At 51.5% G+C, this 22,292-nt stretch overlaps 1 protein-coding gene and 1 long non-coding RNA gene across 4 annotated transcripts in view; both read right to left on the reverse strand.

Moving 5' to 3' along the window:
- Window positions 1-740: 740 nt before the first annotated feature.
- The window catches only part of LOC132224201 (uncharacterized), a 232,173-nt gene continuing 210,621 nt past the window's right edge, over window positions 741-22,292 (reverse strand). Inside the window, exon 2 of the long non-coding RNA XR_009450621.1 lies at window positions 741-1,277. This is a non-coding gene — a long non-coding RNA (uncharacterized LOC132224201). The remainder of the gene's footprint in view (window positions 1,278-22,292) is intronic.
- The window catches only part of CLCN4 (chloride voltage-gated channel 4), a 53,282-nt gene continuing 35,044 nt past the window's right edge, over window positions 4,055-22,292 (reverse strand). For all 3 annotated transcript variants that reach the window (XM_059679303.1, XM_059679305.1, XM_059679304.1), the window contains exons 9-12: window positions 21,328-21,514; window positions 19,097-19,495; window positions 12,614-12,830; window positions 4,055-4,635 (exon numbers count right to left, since the gene is read on the reverse strand). In XM_059679303.1, the coding sequence (XP_059535286.1) occupies window positions 4,545-4,635; window positions 12,614-12,830; window positions 19,097-19,495; window positions 21,328-21,514 (894 nt within the window). In that variant the 3' untranslated portion in view covers window positions 4,055-4,544. The remainder of the gene's footprint in view (window positions 4,636-12,613; window positions 12,831-19,096; window positions 19,496-21,327; window positions 21,515-22,292) is intronic.

Here is a 22,292-nt window from a genome sequence, read left to right on the forward strand (position 1 = left end):
ACCTCGTAAAAGACGCACGGAGGCTCATTCCCAGCACACCCAGGGCCGCGCAGACATCGCCATGACCGCCTCATGCTCCCCGAGGGAGGGGCGCAGGCTGCCCCCCGTGCACCACCGACGGCTGGAAGTGAGGCCGATAAAGCAGTGCCCAGCGGAATTCCAAGGAAGGGAAGGCATGTCCTGTGACCATGAGTGATTCCGTTCTGCATCTCGGTTCTCCTCTTCCAGCCCAGCCCCTGCTAACAAACACGGAGCAGCATTTGCACGTGCGGATCATTTAAAGTAACAGCTCACCTGCGTGGAAGAAACTGCTCAAAGCTTTTCAGTGTCTGTGACTCATCAGGGCCAAACATGTAGCCAGTGACCTGTCTTCTCTGTAAGGCAGTGGTTCTCAACCTTCCTAAGGCCGCGACCCTTTCATACAGTTCCTCATGTTGTGGTGACCCCCAACCATAAAATTATTTTCGTTGCTACTTCATCACTGTAATGTTGCTACTGTTATGAATCGTAATGTCAATATCTGATATGCAGGATGTATTTTCATGGTTACACATTGAACATAATGAAAGCATAGTGATTAATCATAAAAACAATATGTAATTCTATGTGTTTTCCGAGGGTCTTAGGCGACCCCTGTGAAGGGGTCGTTTGACCCCCAAGGGGGTTGCGACCCACAGGTTGAGAATCGCTGCTATAAGGTTTTTGGGAAGGATCGGATGAAGAAATTTCAGGTTGCCTGCTTCTATTTTGTTAATATATTTTTATTGATTTCAGAGAGGAAGGGAGAGGGAGAGAGATAGAAACGTCAATGATGAGAGAGAATTGTTGATCGGCTGCCTCCTGCATGCCCCCCGCTGGGAATCAACCCTGCAACCCGGGCATGTGCCCTCGATCACAATCGAACCCAGGACCCTTCAGTCCGCAGGTTGACGCTCTATCCACTGAGCCACACCGGCTAGGGCTCCCTCCTTCAAAGGAACAGCAAACACCGAACGCTGCTCTGTTTCAGGCGTGTCCCCTTTCTCCACGGGCCATGCACACACCTGCATTCCCAGGGGACGCGCTGAATAAACAAGGACTCCCCGTGCCACTTCGGGGACTTTATTTGGTGTCTGACTCTGCGGCACAGTCCTTAGGAACAGGGAGAGCAACAGAGAGGCCGACATGCCTGGTTAGAGAACACCTTTTGCACTGGGTGTTCAGGTTTATTTACATAAAAAACTGATTCTGAAAGAATCCAGTAAGTTGTACAAATGTCTAAAGCAGTGGTTCTCAACCTTCTGGCCCTTTAAATAGTTCCTCATGTTGTGACCCAACCATAAAATGATTTTCGTTGCTACTTCATAACTGTAATGTTGCTACTGTTAGGAATCGTCATGTAAATATCTGATCTGCAGGATGGTCTTAGGCGACCCCTGTGAAAGGGTCGTTCGGCCGCCAAAGGGGTGGCGACCCACAGGTTGAGAACCGCTGGTCTAAAGCCTTTGGTTCTGGAAAAAGGAAACAAAAGCATTCCTCTGAAAAGGGCCGATTCTATCTCCACAGCCCAGTCTGCGCATCTTGCTCATCAGATCACCTGGGAAAGTGCCAGAGTTCTGCATTTGGTTACAGGCAATACCTTCCCAATCCGCACACACGTGCTTTGTTAACAAGGAGTGACCGGTGGGCGGAATTCAGGCTCCGGGAGGAAGGCAGCTGGCTCTGGTGGTGCCGATGGCAAACACGCCGTCCTTGACCTGCATCTGCCTGCCTGACCCTGGCCTTTAGTTGAGGCCAGCCTGCACTCCACAACTCATTGGCGGTTCAACTTATGAAGGGAAACAAGGTTAGGCTATTGAGGTCAAGAACCAGTCCCAACTGTTCCCCGTGAATCCATAGACATCCCTGTGCTAAGCACTGGGGAGAAAGACACAACTCCCCTTGGTGACCTTGGCCCAGAGTCAACTAGCCCCTCATCCCATGGCCTCGGATGGAAGAGGAGGCCATTCTTCGGTGTCACTGACCCTTGGCTCCCTGTCCACTGTTTCGTGGCCCCTTTTGCAGCTCCTTATTTCAGCTGAAAGGGCATCCGGGACTATCTACACCCCGGCTATGACTAATGCTCTGTGGAGAGGTCACGTGGGAGTAAGAGGGGAACTATGTGAGGCAATCCTAGAATTTCAAGTCCAGGAAAATCCGGCTTCATTTGCATTTGTTCCATGGAAACCCAATAACAACACTCATCTTTGGCTCTGTTGCTCAATACTTCCGTGCTGCGAATGAGATAACAAAGTTCATTCTATTATAAGAAGGGACACTGAATTCTCTGCGGCAGACCGAGTGTCTCCACACTGAAGTGGCTGATATGATCTTGGAGGGGCAATTCCCGAAACGAATTTTCCATCGTTTCGCAGCATGATCTGACAAACTTTAAACACATCAACTAGAAGTTCTCATAGAAGCCCACTGTTAGCTAGGTTTTTATCCGAGGTGGACATTTTTATTGGGGCTAAGAAAGGACGGATTCTGATTGGGAATTCTCTGTCACATCCGAGAGGGAGCGGGAACGCTAAGGTTAGAAGAGAGTCTTCAGAGAGGCTCGGCAAGCAAAGGTAAAGAGGACGGGGAGGACAGTGACAGGGACACAATGATGGCATCCAACACAGCAGACACCACTTCCCTCCCAAGAACCAACCCCCCTTCCTCATTAAGAGAATTGAAATATTAGTCACGCCTTGCTAAACACTGTCTTTCCCAGACTCCCATGCAGCTGTGGGGGCCACGTGACAGGATTCTAACCAATGAGGAAAGCTGGGCATCTCTGGTAGCCTTGAGATTAGCACTGCACCTGTTACTTGCCTCTTCCTGCTTAGAAAGCAGACATGGCACCTGGCAGTTCAGTAACCAGCTTGTGACTATGAGGCAATAAACCAAAGGACAAAGGATGTTAGAAAACATAGCAAAGAGTGTAGCCCAGTGATGGCGAACCTTTTGAGCTCAGCGTGTCAGCATTTTGCAAAACCCTAACTTAACTCTGGTGCCGTGTGACATAGAGAAATGTTTTGATCTTTGCAACCATAGTAAAACAAAGACTTATATTTTTGATATTTATGTTATATATTTAAATGCCATTGAACAAAGAAAAATCAACCGAAAAAATGAGTTTGCGTGTCACCTCTGGCACGCGTGTCATAGGTTCGCCATCACTGGTGTCAACCCTCGATGATATGATGAGAGTCCTGAGTGCCCAACCCCAGGTTTCCTACTCAGCTCGTCACTGTTCGTTGGGATTCCTATGATTTGCAGCCAAATGCACACCTGGCACATCAATACCCAATGATGAGATTGGGAAGGATGAGGATGACTCAGTGAAAAGGGAAGAACGAAGGCTAAAGAGAAAGAGCGAACGGGGTAACTCTTACTCACGCTGATCACAGTGGACCTAAAACACAGCTTCATTCCTGCTCGCAGGAAGGACAGAAGTCCTGCCTAAAGGAATCACTGCCTCATTGCGAAGATGCCCAGTGCTCACACTGGCTGTCTAGGATGTAGCTGCCCTGCGGTGCTCTGATCGCTGGGATGAGAGTGCATGCTTAGACATTAAAGCTGGGCAGTTTGCATCCTACAGAGAAGGGAATGGAACAGATTTAGAATCAATTTGGTATTTCTCTTGCAATCCATTTGGAGGAGTTCCCACTGAGAAGTCATATGCCTCACCCCCTCTGCAGCGTATTTAATAAGATCGGAGAAGAAAAAGAAGTAGTCGCACTGGGTAGCCTGCTCTGACGCACACATACGCCAAGCTGGCAGCATATAGGGTGTGTCCCATGGAAAGTGCTGGACTGATCGATATGTGAGAATGCACAGGCAACAGCAATAAATAAATGAAGCAAATGCCTGGAAGGGAATACAGGGCAGCACTAAACGCTCCAATGGTCCGTCGGGCTGGCCCAAGGTGCTGGTCTTGCATAGAGAAATGATTTCTTCAGACTCATCATAACACGTGATCCTGATGTTGGTTTAGAAACTGATGGCTAAGCAAATTAGACTGAGAACAGGAGCAAGAAAGGGGATGTTCATGCGTGACCCCATAGTTGCAGCTTTCACTATGTTCACATTTAAATTCTTTTCCTTTTCCAACAAAGTAAGTGCAAATACATTTAGTCCAACTCACTAACATAGCAGCAAAACCTCAGGAACCAATGAATAAGGGCACTGGCACCTCAGTACCCCTCTGCCTTTTGGACTCAAAGCTTCAGAAACACCAGCCTTGAACAGAAGGGCAAACATTTCTTGATTCGGCATTTGTGTTCCATCGTTCACACCCACCCACATGCTCCCGTAGCGGTTAGTAAATTCATTAACAAACATGATTTGAAACTCATAAGGAGTTAAAGCTATAAATGCCTACTCATTGGTGTATTTTTTTAACAAACGTTTCATCCTTCTTCCCTTCCTTTCAAACAAAGCTTCTGAGTCATTCATTAGGATAATAACATATCACTTGTTTACTTCTTTTAAAATGACACAGTTGTGTTTTTCTCAAAACGACTGCCATCTTGTTTCTAATTAAACATGATAGATTCAGGGTCCTGGTTTGCCATCTGGGCCATATGTCTCAGAACATCCTTTTTTGTGATGATGCCAAGAAGTCTCCTGGAGAAGAAACAAAATAGAGAAAAGAGGTCAACCTCACAATACCAACTCATGCCTTTCCCGGAACACCAGTGCCTTTATCACCTGGGCACACCGAGAGACGACATTCCCCAGCATCCCTTGCGGGTGAGTGCGGCCAGCTGAGTGAGCCTGGCCAATGCAGTGAGTATGGGTAGACATGAGAGGTGCCCCTCCCGGGCCGCCCACACATTTCCTCACACACTCTCTCTCCTCAACTGCCAGGCAGAGGCAGAGGGGCCGGTGAAGGACTCTGAGGTCACAAGGGATTGACAAGGAGCCACCAGATTCAAAGACCTACGTCCTGGAATGACTGTGTTGCAGACCCCACACCTGCTGTGACTGATACTGGATATGACTTGGGAGATAAATAAACCTGACACATCCGGCCACTGAGATTCCAAATTGTTTATTACAGCAGTAAAGCTACATACGATGCCTGATATGCACTCCTAAATTTTAAAACTATAATCAATAAAATAAAGGGCTTATGAAAGCCATTGTCAAAACTTGCCCACACCATGGAAATTCTAACCATAAGGTTTTGTTTTTTTTAATCCTTACCCAAGGATATTTTTTTTATTGATTTTTGTTGGGGGGGGGGCACGAGAGCTAAAGAGAGCGAAACATCAATACATCAACTGTTTGCCTCCCACACGTGCTCAGAATGGGGCCGGGATCAAACCTGAAACCCAGGTACGTGCCCTTGACCTAGAATTGAACCCGAGACCCTTTGGTGTTCAGGCCAACACTCTAACCACTTAGCACACTGACCAGGGCCCAAGTATAAGGTATTTTAAGTATAACAACTGATTCTATTTTAAATCTATCTTACTAGAAGGGGAAAGTTTGACATTCATCTCTGACCATATATGTAAATTACCTCCTCTTCCAAAATGCCATTGCTTTCAACTTACAGAAACAATACCACCTCCCAGGATCGCTTGTATTGGGTCACCTAGACAATGTATCGCACAACTCCAGGGAGCACTGCTCACAAATACTGCAATGCACGAGTGCCCCTAGAATAGGCTGTACACACTTGGACAACCATTCACGACAGCCCTTGCCTCACTCTTGATTCTATTAAATATTTAAGTGGCCACCTGCTGGAACAAGTCACGCCCTCTAGGTACAGTGAAGGGCTTGAAAGAAGGGGATGTACACAACTTCTTTGGAGAAAAGAAGTTCCATAGCCAAATTTGTTTGCAAAATGCTGCCCACTGTGGCTCCATCATACCCAGGAAAAGGGGAATGGAGAAGTGAACTATGGCAGGACACCGGGACACTGGACAGCTATTAAATGACAGGCTTCTCTGCATCTGTGTAAAATGATGAGTACACACAAAAATCAGAAAGCACAATTGTAATACACTGTCATTTATCTAAGTAAAGCCAAATTAGTCAAACTCAAACTCATCTGTTACTAATAGAAAGTAAATATTCAAGGGGAATTCAAGTATTCAGAGCAGTGTCCAAGTCAGTGACATCTGGTGAGATGCACACTGGTTAGTGAAACTGTCAAGCCAGAATTCTGACTTTTGTCCCTGATCACACTGGAGCTTAAAAAAGTGACTGATTTATTGTGTTAGTTTTCCTTCTGTCACACTAGGGGAGACAGCAGGTACTACCTCCTCCCCTCCCTCTCATGGGAGCATCTTCAGGAGAGAGGAAAACAGCCAACAGGGCCTTTGAAAGCATGCTAAGCAAAAATAATAATGACCACATGGGTGACAAAACACTGAAAAACAGCGTCATGACTATCATGATAACCAAAAAATGAAGAACAGTGTAGAGAGTGGAATAGAATTAGAAAACCAGTACTTTGCACCCCCAATGTAATAATGAGGTTAGCCAATAATTATCATCAATGAATTCCAAAACGGCTGGGTAAATGGTTGCTGGAAACCAGAAAATTCACATGGTCTCAAAGGATCCGGCCACCGATGACGTACAAAGAGAAAAATGTCCCTTCCCAAGCGAGGTTCCGGCCATCAGCATCCCATCCGAGTGATGGAGCTTATCACCAACAAAGTCGGAAAGGCTGACATCATGACATCATCTACTTTGAAATGTTGCCAAAAACCACTCAAACCAAATCAAACCATGCGGAAGCAATCAAACATATTCAAAATGTGAGACTACTGGTCTGGACTCTTAAAAAAATATGTGTCACAAATAACAAACAAAAAAGAGGCAGGGAAGTATTTTAAACAAACATCCCCAATAGAATATTGTTCGGGCTAAAAAGAAATGAGCTATCAAGTCAGGTAAAGGCATGGAGGAACCTTAAAGGCATACTAAGAGAAAGAAGCCCATCTGAGAAGGCTGTGTCTCCAATTCTACGACATTCTGGGAAAGACAAAACTAGGGAGACTGAAGGACACATATGTAATACCTTGATCAATAAAGAAAAAAAGACACAACAAAAAGAAAAACTAGTAAGACTGTAAAAGATTAGCGGTTGCCAGGGGAAGTGGGAAGGTGGAGTGTTCAGGACAGTAAAACTACTCTGTGTGAGACCATAATGGTGTGTACATGTCATTCTCCATTTGTCAAAACCCACAGAATGCACAACACCAAGAGTGAACCCTAATGCAAACTATGAACCTTAGTTACTAATGCTGGACCGATAGATCAATGGCAACAAATATAACCCACCGATGAAGATGTTAACAAGAAGGGAAACTGAAGGAACAAGAGAGGGAATATGGGAACTCTATACTCTCTGTTCAACTTTTCTGTAAACCTAAAACCACTCTAAGAAATACAGCCTATTAATTAAAGAAAACAAACCCTTGGAGGGGGAGGGGTTGCCTGAGAGGAGGGGTTAGTGAAGAAGGATAAAGCCAGGAATTGTTGTGGGTTTTTTTTTTGTTGTTCTTTAATATATTTCTATTGGTTTCAGAGAGGAAGGGAGAGGGAGAGAGAGATAGAAGCATCAATGATGAGAGAAAATCGTGGATCAGCTGCCTCCTGCATGCCCCACACTGGGGATGGAGCCCGCAACCCGGGCATATGCTCCAACCAGGAATCGAACCTTAACCTCCTGGTTCATAGGTCAACACTCAACCACTGAGCCACGCCGGCTGGACAATGTTGCTTTTCATTTTAGCTGTTTAGAGCTACTTGACTTTCAACATGTTCATATGGTACTTTAAATACATTTCTGAAATTGATCCAAACGCAGTCCAACTGATGGTGCCCCAGAAAGCAAGATGCTGTTATACTGACGCTGCCAAGCTGAGTCCGAGTCCTGGCTGAGCCTGCTCAGGCTGCCATGGAAAAGCACCACACACCGGGTGGCCTAACAGCAAAACCTAGTTTCTCACAGGTCTGGAGACTGGAGGGCCAAGGTCAAGGTGCTGGCAGGTTTGGTTTCTGCAGCAGCCTCTCTCCGTGGCTTGCAGACACCTGCCTTTCTGCTGTGACCTCCCATGGCCCTTTTCTCTGTCCCAGCAACCCTGGTGTCTCTTCCTCTTTTTCTAAGGACACCAGTCCTATCAGATGAGGGCCTCACTCTTATGACCTCATTGCACTGTAATCACCCCTTTAAAGACCATCTGGGGTCGGGGCTTCAGCACAAGAATTTGGGGTGTGCGGGGAGGACACAATTCAGCATGTTCCTTAAGATGAGCTCCTTGGCTTTACTTGTTAAACATTTTTGAGCTTCTCCAGTTCTGTCCAAAACATGCTCAGGACGATGATTAAAACAATGCTGCTTGGAAAAAAATGACTTGTTAGTGTTTGCAAAGTGCTGAGAACTCTACTATAACACACCACACACCACACACCACACACATACACACACACACAAACGCGCGCGCCTCCCACGTCCCTCCCACATCTGTAAAGCCTGGTTTGTATTTCCTTATCTTCACCCTGGAGACAGCATCAAAGATCAGGCATCTGCCTAAAGCAGTCCTGACAACCTCCCCTTCCAGCTCTGGGGCTACGATGTCTGAGAGTCACGCCGGGTGCGATAGTTCTGGGGAAACACACACGCAGCAGCTGCCTGGGGTGCCTGGGGTGCAGGCATCAGCGGGGCCCGGGCCCGCGACAATCATTATCACAGGACACCGCACAGCCACCCGGAAGGAGGCGACATCAAAGCCGGCAGGGATCAGCAGAGCCAGGAAATGTCCTATTTCATTTACATCAAGAGCTTACACTTCCAGCCCCTTGGGGTAGCAGTTCAAGTGAGTCCGGTGACTGGTAAACGGCCGATCTATCTGCTGGAGGCACTGAGCTCTTCCGAGGAGGCCACCCAGCAGGACTTGGGGCCGCTGACACCATCTCCCCGGCTTGCTTGTCCTTCCTCGGTCCCGTGGACGGAAAAGCCCACCCCGAGTCACTCTTGGCCCCTGGAGGCTTCCTAGACGCTGGCATTCAGGGGACAAAGACTTCTCTGGTTCCCGGTCTGCTTTCCCAAAGACCTTGGACCCCGGGCCCTGAGGAATCCTGCGGCTGCTGCTGGCGCAGGGGATGAGCTGGGCTCTCTCGGCCCCGAGCAAGGAAAGCGCATGGCGACAGAATAATCAAAACCCGCGCTGGCTTCAGAGGGGCCTGCCCTGGCCGCGAGCCGGAGATGAAAGGCCCGCGCACCAGGCCCCCTTGCCAGCACTAACGTATCAGCATCTGTGTTTGTTTAAAATATGTAGAGCGAGAGGGGGAGAGAGAGAGAGAGTGCGATTTTGTTTTCTTGCAGAACATTCGGAGCCAATTTCAGCGCCCAGATCTTCACAGGGAAACCTCGGGGGCTCCGCGAGGTGCGAGCGGGCATTCAGGGCAGAATTCCCACCGGCGCTGGAAATTCCGAGGATAACTGACATTGGATTATTATTTTAAAGGGAAAGAGAAACTGCGATCCACTTGAGACGACACGAGTGATCACAGTAGTATTTACACCGAGCGCTGGAAATTCAAGTACATAAATGGGCTTCAGTGTTTTGCAAAGTGGGGTCCTGCGACCAGCGACAGCCCTTGGGGGCTGGTTAGAAATAGACATTCGCCGCTCCCCGCCCCCCACCCAGGCCTGTTCCTGGGCCCTGGGTTTCAGCTGGAGGCTCAATCCTCAGAGATTCAGATGCACACTCAGGTTTGAGGACCACTGAGTTCCTTAAAAAGTCACAGCTAAGCCCTAGCCGGTTTGGCTCAGTGGGTAGAGCCTCGGCCTGTGGACTGAAGGGTCCCAGGTTTGATTTTGGTCAAGGGCACATGCCTGAGTTGCAAACTTGATCCCCAGTAGGGGGCGTGCAGGAGGCATCTGACCAATGATTCTCATCATTGATGTTTCTATCTCTCTCCCTCTCCCTTCCTCTCTGAAATCAATACAAATATTTTTAAAAAGTCACAGCTAAAAGAATCTCCAGCCTCAAACAGTTGTTCATTTGTTCCATATTGATCGCCCCTCCCACATGCAAGATGCCCCGTAGCTGTGTCAGAGCCGGGGTGGGGTGGGGGGTGGAGGGATGCTGTCCTGTCGCTAGGAGCTCTCCGGGTCAGGGAGCAAATGCAGCCCCTCGGAGCCCGGCCGCTCTGGGCAGGAGAGTGGGGAGAAAGCCGCCTGGGCAAGGCCCGCTCACTCGGCTGTTCTCTGGCATCCAGGGCGGGGTCACCCAGTTGGAACACTGGTGATATCTCGGGCCGATGACTCTTTGCTGATGTGTGGACTGCCCTGTGCACTGTAGATGCCAGCAGATGCCAGCAGCACGCCCTCCTCCCCGCTGTGACACCCCATCTCTCTGGGGGGCAGCACCACCAGGGGTGAGAAGTGCTGAATTCAACTTCCACAGTGTGGCCCGGGAAATGTGAACTACGATAGAGAGCGCAGCCTCTGGAGCCTACAGGGGCCTGAGCTATACTCAGGGGACCAACGTCTCCACAACCCATCCCCCACCCCCACCCCCCGCCCCGGCCCCAGCCCATAAGGCAGGGGTGGGGAACCTTTTCCTGCCAAGGGCCACGGGGAGATTTGTATCATCATTCTCGGGCCCTACAGAATCATCACCTTAAACATGAGCCTGCTCTATCTGGTCAGACATTGAATGAGCTCACCCCTAATGCCTTGGAGGGCCAGGCCCCATGGTTTCTCGGGCCTCATACGGCCCGAGGGCCGGACGTTCCCCACCGCTGCCCATAAAGGAATGAGCTGGGCAGACGACCCTAGGTTCCAGGCAACCCTGACTGAACCGACCTCCTCCTCCTGCCAAGCTTCTGAGGCCGTGGAATTTGGGGTGCGCCTCTGAGCCCAAATATTGGCCCTCAGGGCACGGCACCTCCCACACCATCATGGTACTCGGATCCCCGCAGCGCCGCCTGCCCGGCTGGCATAACACACAGCGGAGGAATTTGCTGGCAGAGACCATGCCACGGCCGCCACGCCGCAGCTCTCCGCTAACGCTGGTGCTGAAAGCGTGAACTGGCGGGAACACGCTGACAAATGAGGGAACAGGCTGAGCTTAATGCGAACTTCACCTCTGCCTCTGGGGATTCCATCCACGAGAGTGCAGGTGAGAGCCGCACGCAGCACCGGCGGGGCCCGGGGCACCCAAATGCCCACGAGCCGTGGCCTTCAAGACACCCACGTCCACGAGCCAACCTCGGGCAACCTCAAGGCCAAGTGACATATGTCTTGTCATACTGACATATTTCTTAACCACTTACTGTGTCTGAAATGGTACTACTGTCTTCATTACCTCCCATCTCTTTTTCTTAACGTGTCACTGACGAAGCTTTCGGTGCTGTGCCCCTAACCCTGTCTTTCCCACGAGCCCCGAGGTTTTCGTTGCTCACTTCGGCATATGATCAGCACCATGATTGAGGAATGTGTAAGTCACATTACCGCGGGCCAGGCTGCGCCTTCTCCCTGAGCCAAGTGGCAACAGGGTGGTAGAAAAGCAACCCCACCCGGCCAGTGTGGCTCAGTGGCTGAGCATTGACCTATGAACCAGGGTTCGATTCCTGGTCAGGGCACATGCCTGGGTTGCGGGCTCGATCCCCAGTGTGGGACGTGCAGGAGGCGGCCCATCCATGATTCTCTCTCTTCATCGATGTTTCTCTCTCTCCCTGTGTTGCTTCCTCTCTCTAAAACCAATAAAAACATTTTATTTTAAATATATTTTATTGATTTCAGAGAAGAAAAGAGAGGGAGAGAGAGAGAGAGAGAGAAACATCAATGAGGAGAGAGAATCATTGATCGGCTGCCTCCTGCGCGCCCCCTGCTGGGGGTCCAGCCCGCAACCCAGGCATGTGCCCTTGACCAGAATTGAACCTGGAACCCTTCAGTCCACAGGCTGACGCTCTATCCACTGAGCCACACCAGCCAGGGCTAAAAACATATTTTAAAAAAAGAAAAGGAGCCCCAAGCCCCCTTCTTTGGCTCCTCCCCTTTGTGGCTGAGCCTGCAGCCTCAGGCCGGACAGCAGCCCCGCCTGGAAGCTTCTCCCATGTTCCCTGCGCACTAGCCCCGGCGCCAGGTTCCCACAGCTGCCATCAGCTGCTCAACATTCTCGCCAGGACTTCCGCCACCCTCTGCCACAGTGGTTCCCAACCTCGGCTGCACATGAGCATCACCTGGGAATCTTTTCAAAATCCTGATTCCTGGGCCTCATCCCCCGGAAATTCTGTTTCTCTGTGATGGGGCGGGGCCACAACATGAGTCACAAAGAAACAGAATTTCTGGGGGATGAGGCCCAGGAATCAGGATTTTAAACAGATTCCCAGGTGATTCTGATGTGCAGCCCAGGTTGAGAACCACTGCTCTACCACATGCTGCCCCTTGAGCCCCCTGAGGACTGAGAGAGAATCATGGATCGGCTGCCTCCTGCACGCCCCCTACTGGGAACATTCACCTGCTCTCCCCAGTCTGGGCACCGCCGTGGCCGCACACATCCCCCCCCGCAGCCCCCCTCCTCCCCCCAACCCCCCTCCCCTCCCCCGTACCAGCCCGGCCACTCACCCGCTCCGCGTCACCAGGCACTGGCGGAGCCCCAGCTTCCGGAAGATGTCCACCACCGTCTCCATGGGGGTGTGGTCCGTGACCGTGAACGGGCTGAGGTTCAGGACCCGGCGCAGCTTCAGGGGCTGCGGGCTGTTGGCCGGCAGCTCGGGGGGGTCCTCCGTGAAGTACATGATGGAGTTGCTCACGATGCCCTCCTGCCTCTGCCTGGCGTTCTCTGGAATGGGCAGCGGGAGCGGAAGTCACACCCAGTCCCTCGCTTAGCAACTCCCCCCCCCCTCCCGCTGACCTGCAGGTACACATCTTCCCTCCTCCCACCTCCTAGAATCCCGCAGAGAAGGGGCTCCGAGGGCCACCTCCACATTCTTTTATTTTTTTAATAGATTTTTATTGATGTCAGAGAGGAAGGGAGAAGGGAGAGGGAAAGAGAGATAGAAACATCCATGATGAGAGAGAATCATGGATCGGCTGCCTCCTGCACACCCCCTCCTGGGGATTGAGAGCACAACCCAGGCATGTGCCCTTGACTGGAATCGAACCCGGGACCCTTCAGTCCGCAGACCTACGCTCTATCCACTGAGCCACACCGGCTAGGGCAGCAACTCCACATTCTTAATGGGGGGCTTCAGCCAAACATCTGTGAAATCGGCGCCTGCTGGGCAAGGGTCCCCCTGCTGTGACCCGCCTGTTCACTGCCAAGGTCTTGAAAGACAGGCCTGAGCAGGATGCTCCTTTGTGGAGATGCATGGCTTCCCCTGGACGCCAGGCACCCAGAAGGCCCTTCGCCCTCCGCCCTCCGCCCTCCGCCCTCCACCCTCCACCCTCGTCTTCCTAACACTTCTTCACCTCATCATGGGTGAAGTTGGACATAACAAAGCACCACACCTGCCTGGCCGGTGTGGCTCAGTGGTTGAGCATCGACCTATGAACCAGGAGGTCATGGTTCGATTCCCTGTCAGGGCACAGGCCCGGGTAGCAGGCTCCATCCCCAGTAGGGGGCGTACAGGAGGCAACTGATCCATGATTCTGTCTCATCAATGATGTTCCTATCTCTCTCTCCCTCTCCCTTGCTCTCTGAAATCGATACAAGTATATTTTTGAAAAGGAAAAAGAAACCACACTTAGCTGCCCCATAGGTTTTTTACAGACGTACAGTTGGCCCAAATGACACTGAGTCCTGAAAGGAGCAGGAATTTAATGGGACCAGCCCAGGCTCACAGCCCAGACATTTAGCTCAAATCCCAAATATGACCCTTGGGACCAAGGAAATACCCTGGGAAAAGCCGCATCGCCTACCCCTTGGATCTCCTCTCTTAAAAATGGGCCCCTCTGAGGGTATCGCAACGAAAGATAGTAAAACTCTTATGGTAACAATTAGCCTATTTCTATCTATAGGCAAGGCCGTGTGACAGGGCTGAGGCAGGGGGATGGGAACTCATTAGAACACAGCTTCATGCCGCCGAGAAACCCGGGCTATTTTAAGTCGCGTGTGAAACAAACCCATCGGTCTCCAGCTATTTCTCCAAGGCCGCTTTCCTTCTGTCGGGATTTTCATCTTTCTTTTGGTTCATGGGTAGAGGTTAGGGAAAATGTACGGCGGACTTGCCTTCAAATGAATCCCAGTCTCCTCTATAATACAGGTCTCCTTTCTCAAAGACTACAATTCACCTGTATCGTTCTGTGAGAAATAAAACTCCAACTGCCTGCTGAGGCCGTTGGCTGCAGTACAGCGCGCTAAAGCAGCGGTTCTCAACCTGTGGGTCGCAACCCCTTTGGGGGTTGAACGACCCTTTCACAGGGGTCCCCTAAGACCATCGGAAAACACATCTATAATTACATATTGTTTTGGTGATGAATCGCTATGCTTTCATTATGTTCAATCTGTAACCATGAAATTGGGGGTCACCACAACATGAGGAGCTGTATGAAAGGGTCGTGGCATGAGGAGGGTTGAGAACCACTGCTCTAATGGGAAGCGGGGAGCGCCACGGTCAGGCTGGTTGAAAAGGGGTCTCTTTAAAAGAGGAACACGGGGTCCGCTGGGCAGATGCCTGCCCATTATTTGGCTCAGGCTCAATCTAGTTGCATCGAATGGGAGATGATTCCACCACAGATGCAGGTGACAATGAGGCACAACGTGTTTTCAAATGGAGAGGCTATGCGACGCGCGCTGCGCACTTCTCCCCTAAGTCAAGGCGGTTCTGTCCTGAAGCTCTAAGGTCGAGGCGACAGTCAACACATACTTATTTGCTCAAGTTCATACACCAGTTGATTTTCTAGAAGTCCACACAACAGGAATCCCATCTCTTTCAATAACCAATTTGAACATTGGGAATGGATCAAGCCACACACCTCAATCAAGAACTGATCACATGACCCGGCTGGTGTGGCTCAGTTGACCTATGAACCAAGAGGTCAAGGTTCCATGCCCGGTCAGGGCACATGCCTGGGTTGCAGGCTCGATCCCCAGTGTGGGGCATGCAGGAGGCAGCCAATCCATGAATCTCATCATTGATGTTTCTCTCTCTCCCTCTCCCTTCCTCTCTGAAATCAATAAAAAAAAAAAATTCTTAAAGCTTCCATAAAAACAGAGGTAATTTACAAGAAGGTTAAGGTGTAAAATTGGGAGCAACTGTAGTGGTGATCAGTACAAGATGCTATAACAAAGTAAACACTATTTAGAAGGAAAAGCAGATTATTTTAGGGTGCCATGGTTTACTAAGGCATGGAGAAGTCTCCAGCAGAAGCAGATGGCACTGCTGTTCTTCCAGGAGGAAACCTCTTTATCCCTAAACAGCCTGTCCAACAGATCTGACACTTATCTTCTTTTTTAAAAATATGTTTTTATTGATTCCAGAGAGGAAGGGAGAGAGAGAGAGAGAGAGAGAGAGAGAGAGAGAGAGAAACATCAATGAGGGAGAATCATTGATCAGCTGCCTCCTGCACGCCCCACACTGGGGATCAAGCCCACAACCCGGGCAAGTGCCCTGACCTGGAATCAACCGTGACCTTCTGGTTCATAGGTCAACACTCAACCACTGAGCCACGCCGGCCGGCTAACACTTATCTTCTTCTTAGGCCCTGGATGTCAGTCCCTTTCTGCAAGTAAGCATCTTCCACATCCTGGAGAATCATCATTAAATCATCCACCAGACCAAAAAAAATCCGAGTTCCCTTAACTCCCGCCCATAACTGGAACTTTCCATCCCTTTCATCATCGCTGCGGCTTCACTGAGGCCTCTCTCAGCCGTCCTTGCTTAAGTGCAGAGCCCCAGTCTGGAAGAGCCTAAAGCCCTGCCGAGCACAGAAAAGCCTCGCGTTTGCAAATAGCGCCAAGAGGCACAGTCCTCTGAACCAGAATCTGAGCAGGGGCCGCCTACGCCCCACGTGCTGTGTGTGGTGAAGGCCGCACCTCCCAGGCGGTGCAAGGACTCGGTCTCTAACCAAGAGGCAGCCGTGGCTTGCGGTCCAGAGAGAGACGGAAAATCACAACACACTTCCATGTCCCGGGAGCGGCTGCTACCATCTTTAACATGACCGCTATTCACCATGCTTTCCTCAGCCAAACTACCTTGGATCTATTTATAATCGTTGCTCCTCATTCCCCTGGGAGAGGACTCGGCATGCAGTCAGTGCCAGCTAAATGCTGGCGTCCTATTTCCATCGTCACGAAAGGGCACATTCATCCGGCAAATGCAGCTCGCGAGTGTCTCCACCGCAATCCAGGGAGCCTTCTGTTCCCAGGGCCAGGAAAACAGCTCTTCTGGTTGCTCAGAGCGAAGCCACCCCTCGCCTTTCCACACACCATGCAAATAACAGCTTCTCTGCCGGGCCCGCTGGTTGAAAGCACAGAGGTGTTATTTCCACGGCGTGGTGCCCCTTCAGACATTGCAAACACAGCTTCCCGGGGCGCGGGCAGCGGGCTCCAGCGCTGGGGACAACTGCTGCTTCCCACCTGATTATGGCACTGGGGGCAGCAGGGCTAGTAAACCATCTCCTGGCGGGTGTGCCCAAGCTGCACAACAGGTGATGGATCCTGTGACATGTATCACTTCAGATTTTCATTTCAACCTTTGCTTAAAGGCTGCTGGTCACCTTATTTTAAAACAAACCCAGCCCTACTTATACAGCGTGGTTGGTTGGTTTTTGTAATCCTCACCCAAGGATACTTTTTCCATTGATCTTTAGAGGAAGAGTGGAGAGAGATGGAGAGGGAGGGAGAGGGAGCGGGGGGAGAGAGAGAGAGAGAGAGAGAGAGAGAGAGAGAGAGAGAGACATCAACTGGTTGTCTCCCACAAGCTCCCTGACCCAGGCCGGGGAACCGAACCTGCAGCTGAGGTACAGGCTGCATTCTCTAAACATCTGCAGCCTCTTGCCTCCTAGCAGGACAAGGTATCGAACGAGCGACCCTTCGGTCTGCGGGCTGACACACTAACCACTGAACCAAACAGGCCTGGGCTTACACAGCTTTTCTAAACAACCCCATTTTCTCTAAGGCAGTACTGATGTCTAAAGGCTAAGTGACAGGACCTACAACAGTGATGGCGAACCTATGACACGCGTGGCAGAGGTGACACGTGAACTCATTTTTTTTGGTTGATTTTTCTTGGTTAAATGGCATTTAAATATATAAAATAAATATCAAAAATATAAGTCTTTGTTTTACTGTGGTTGCAAATATCAAAAAATGTCTATATGTGACACGGCACCAGAGTTAAGTTAGGGTTTTTCAAAATGCTGACACGCCGAGCTCAAAAGGTTCGCCATCACTGCCCTACAAGAAAGAGAAGTATCACTGACACTCAGCACAAACACGCTACCATGTCCAAACTATAAAGTCAGCTGTTGCTTTGGGAGGTAATCCTGTTTGAGCAACAAACATTAGAGGATCTAGCTTATCCAAGGCTATTTTTATAAAGCCTTTGATGAAGATACTTTAAAGATGTTTTCAAAGCTATTTAACACGTGAAGAGATCTGGGACTTCAAAGGGCGAGCTGAGAGATGGTTAACCAAGGGCAGGGCGAGGCAAAGGCTTGTCAGGTGAAGGCGCGCTGGCATCAGGGCGTTCTGCCACCAGACCCAGGCGAGTCCCCCTGGCAAACTTCATAAATACTCTGGTAGCTGGGGTGGTTAGTAAAGTCATCCATGCCAACCTGAGCCCCATCATGGGCCCCGCCTGCGGTGAGGCGCTGGGAGGGTGTGCAGGTCACGGGCAGGCATGTAGCGGAATGGCATGCGTGTCTGCTGGGCACCACCGATGCGCTCACTGCTCCCTGCCCTGCTGCATGGGGAGGTCCGCTGGGACTCCCCCACCCCCTCTCCCCCCTCCCCAGGGAGCTCCCCCCAGGCTTAGCTCTTTGGAATCCTCCTCGGCTAGGCTGCTGGGCCCACAGGCTTGCTTTTTGGAGCCGCTTATCTGCGGGACACCTCACCTGGGCATCATCCCCTCCCCTCCCCCAACTCAACAGCCTGGCCCTCAGCCCAGCTGATTTCGGTTCGCACACGAGTAGGAAAAGCATCGCACAGAACTGATGTGACGTCATGTCACGTGGGAAGCGAAAGGCTGGGGTGGAGCCGAGCGGCAAAGAACTCCCCGGCTCAGTAGTTGGCCTGCCTGAGTCTGTCTCCGAGAGCAGCTCAGCCAGGGCCGGCCCAGGCTCAGGCTCTCCCACCCCCTCCGTCTCGGCTTTGCGTTCTCTGAAAGGCTGGAGCCCAGGGAGCTGCTGGCAAAGGTGGCGCTCACCTTCCAGCCAAGACCGGCCTCCTGAGGCCCTGCCCCTCACAGTGCGACGTGGGACCAGCCGCAGAGCATTAATGAGGAGCTTGGGAGAAACGCAGCGCCTCGGGCCGCACCCCAGACCAGCGGAATCCAAATCTGAACTTCAACCAGATCCCCGAGGGACACAAGTATACGTTCAAGTGTGGGATCTGCCCGGCCTGCATGGCTCAATGGTTGAGCATCAACCTATGAGCCAGGAGATCTCGAATCCATTCCAGTCAGGGCACATGCCCGGATTGCGGGCTCCATCCCCAGTGGGGGGTGTGCAGGAGGCAGCCAATCAATGATTCTCTCTCTCCCTCTCCCTTCCTCTCTATTAAAAAAAAAAAAAAAAGCCCTAGCTGGTTTCGCTCAGTGACAAGAGTGTCGACCTGCGAACTGAAGGGTCCTGGGTTCAATTCCAGTCAAGGGCACATGCCTGGGTTGCGGGCTCCATCCCCAGTGTGGGGCATACAGGAGGCAGCTGATCCATGATTCTCTCTCATCATTGATGTTTCTCTCTCTCTCTCTCTCTCTCTCTCTCCCTCTCCCTTCCTCTCTGACATCAATAAAAACATATTTTTTTAAAAAGTGTGTGATCCCCGGGCTTAAAGCCTTCTGACTGTGTAGGCTCTCTCCACCCCTTGGAGAAGGCGGGGGGCGGGGGGGGTTAGAAGGCTGCCATTCACCTTAGCAGCCCACCAGCTCCCCCTTCTCTACTCACTGATGGCGAGAATCAGTTCCCTCCTCTGGGCGAATCCAATGAGGCGCTCGGAGTCCCGGGACACCACCACGGGGAAGCCGTTGTAGTCGGTCTCTTTGATGAGCGTCTCCACGTCCTCCACGGTCATGCTGTCCTGGGTGAGCACAGACAGCGGCGGCTCCCCGCGCCGCGGCCGCATGACGTCGGTGGCCAGCGTGCGGTGCGTGAACTCATCCTTCACGTCCAGGAAAGGGTACCCGTTGAGGTGGATGTGGGCCTCATAGATGCCTTCCTTCCCAAAGGCGTCAGCCACCCACTTGCTGGTCACGGCTGCCGCCATCAAGGGGACAATGTACTCCAGACCCCCCGTTAATTCAAACATGATGACCACCAATGACACCGTCATCCTGGTCACGCCACCTGCGAGGCGAGAGAGGAGGGGGGTTCCCAGCTCAACCCAGACCCTCCGCAGGGCATGGGTTGTGGAAACTGACAAGCTGGCTGGAAACTCAAGTTTCTAAGGAGACAGTTCTACACACTGCCCGTGCTCAGACCTCTGTCACCTACATCAGGGAGCCATGAGCCCCATCCGACTGGGGGCTCTTCTACACTGAGGGACAACTCAGATGTCGATTCACCTAACAGTGGTCGGCAAACTGTGGCTTGCGAGCCACATGCGGCTCTTTGGCCCCTGGAGTGTGGCTCTTCCACAAAATACCATGCGCGGGCGCACGCGTACAGTGCGATTGAAACTTCGTGGCCCATGCGCAGAAGTCCGTATTTTGTGAAAGAACTGGTATTTTGTGGAAGAGCCACACTCAAGGGGCCTAAGAGCCACATGTGGCTCGCGAGCCGCAGTTTGCCGACCACTGGTCTAGGACCACACGCCTTGCTTTCTGGTGAGTGGATCCTATGCGGGCTCTGGTTTCTCACTCAGCAAGCGGGGCTCCCTTCCAGAACCCCAAAAGCTGGAAAACTGCAGAGACTCTTGGGGGCTAGAGACAGGAGAGGACCCGCCCGTGTCCCTTGGCATTCAGCAGGAGAAACCATACCAACTTCTAATCTTCCAATGAACTTGAGCTGAGGTTCCTTGATCTCAGCACTGGGAACACGTGGGACTGGTAATTCTTTGCTGGGGCTGTCCTGCGCACTGTAGGATGTTTAGCAGCGTCCACGGCCCCACCCAGTAGGTGCTACTAGCACCGCCACCCCCAGGTGTGACAGCCAGACATGTCTCCTCTCTTGTCCACTATCCTGCATGGCACAGCTGCGAGATGGTAGAGGCTCCATCAGCCTGGATCCCTGAATGACCGAGTGGAGAGAACCTTCCGCTAACTACACACACACACACACACACACACACACACACACACACACACACAAATACACACACAAACACACACACACACAAACACACACACACAAACACACACACACACACACGTTGATTCTCATTATTCACAGTAGTTATGATCCACAAACGCTGAATTAGCAAATTCTTAATCACTGCCCTAGGGGAGACCTAGGTTAGGTTTCTGTGAGCCTGTGGTCACAACATTTTTGTCAAAATCCATTTGTGTGTGTTTCTGGCTAAAGACACCTTATTTAATAGATGCAGCTGACTCAGTCACGTTGAACTCAGCCTGAAGGGAGCTTCTGAACGTGTGTTTTCTCCCTGAGGCACATCCCAGGCTCCTCGCATGAGGAGTGCCAGGCAGCACCTCAGCGCTATGCCTGAGGGTCATTTTAAACCGCAAAATCATTAACAAAAAGCACAAAAAATGCAAATCCCATGGCACTCGATAGACCACAAGGACATCTGTGTCCTGTGTGAGAGCTGAACCAAGAAGGCAGACCTTCACCTTGGTCAGTTCAGCGGGGAACATACACGTGTCAGATCACTCCAGTGTTCCACCTATGAGTGTCCGAGAGGGACTGCAAAAGCCCTACAGGTACTGATTTGGGGGTGACAAACACATTTTAGCAAGTACACAAATGCCCAATTATGGAATCCACGAATTATGAGGATCAACCGCCATCACGGACCAGATCTAAGCCTCGGTGTGTTAAGCCCGTGGGATTTAGGGGTTACTTGTCACAGCAGCACACCCTCTCCGATCCTGAGAGCGCAAGTGCTCATGGCTTCCTCTGGCCAGTCCTCTAACCCAGATCGGCCCTTGTGCTCAGTCTGTCTTCCTTTCCTTGCACCTCCCACCCCGCCTCACCCCGCCTCACCCCGCCTCTGGCTGTACCTAGGCAGGCCGCTGCTCCCACCATGGCGTAGAGTCCCGGGGTGACGCAGTCCGCGCCAGGCCTGCACCAGTTCCTGAAGATGATCCAGTCGTGGTGATGGTATGCCAGCTGCTCCACGCCGATGCCCACCATCCTGCCCGCCATGGCCCCCACGGCCATGCTGGGGATGAAGAGGCCCGACGGGATCTCCAGGGAGCACACATGGAAAAAAGCATGAGGGGAGGAGTCCGAACCCCCAAGGCCCCGCCTCCCACCCCAGTACACACTGACCCCCTCAACAAGCTCGCATTTTGCTTCAGTCTTCAAAGCAGCTGCAACATTGCCCTGGCCGGTGTGGCTCAGTGCACAGTGTCAGCCTGCGGACCAAAGGGTCCCGGATTCCATTCCGGTCAAGGGCACGTACTTTGGTTGCAGGCTCCTCCCTGGCCCGAGCCCTGACCAGGGTTCGTGCAGGAGGCAACCAATCCATGTGTTTCTCTCACATCGATGTTTCTCTCTGTCTCTCCCCTTCTCTTCCACTCTCCCTAAGACTCAATGGAAAAATATCCTCGGGCGAGGAGTAACATAAATAAATAAATTTTAAAAGGAGGTGCAACCTTCAAAGTAGGTCAGGGAAAAGGTGGGACAAGTGGCTGCACCCGCCTGCTCCCCGTGGCTACTGTGACTCAGAGAGAATGTCGTTTTATACTTTCCTGTCCCGGCCTTCAGCAGCCGGGGTGGGTTACAGAATGAGCAGCCCCACTGCAAACAGCATTCAAAGCGACAGCTGTCCCTGGAGACACGCACCACCTCCTTGCTCCCCTCGCCTGTCCTTCAGATTAGCTTTTAAAATGAAATGTCAAGCCGCAGCGGGACAATGGAAAAGGAAGGCCTGCGAGGGCTCGCGGGGAGAAGGAAGCCGAGGGCAGCCGTGCAGCCACCCGCATCTTCCAAAGGCTTTCTGCAGCCCGCGGCCCTCATGGCG

This window comes from Myotis daubentonii, chromosome X (genome assembly GCF_963259705.1).
Source record: "Myotis daubentonii chromosome X, mMyoDau2.1, whole genome shotgun sequence".
Classification (NCBI taxonomy): domain Eukaryota; kingdom Metazoa; phylum Chordata; class Mammalia; order Chiroptera; family Vespertilionidae; genus Myotis; species Myotis daubentonii.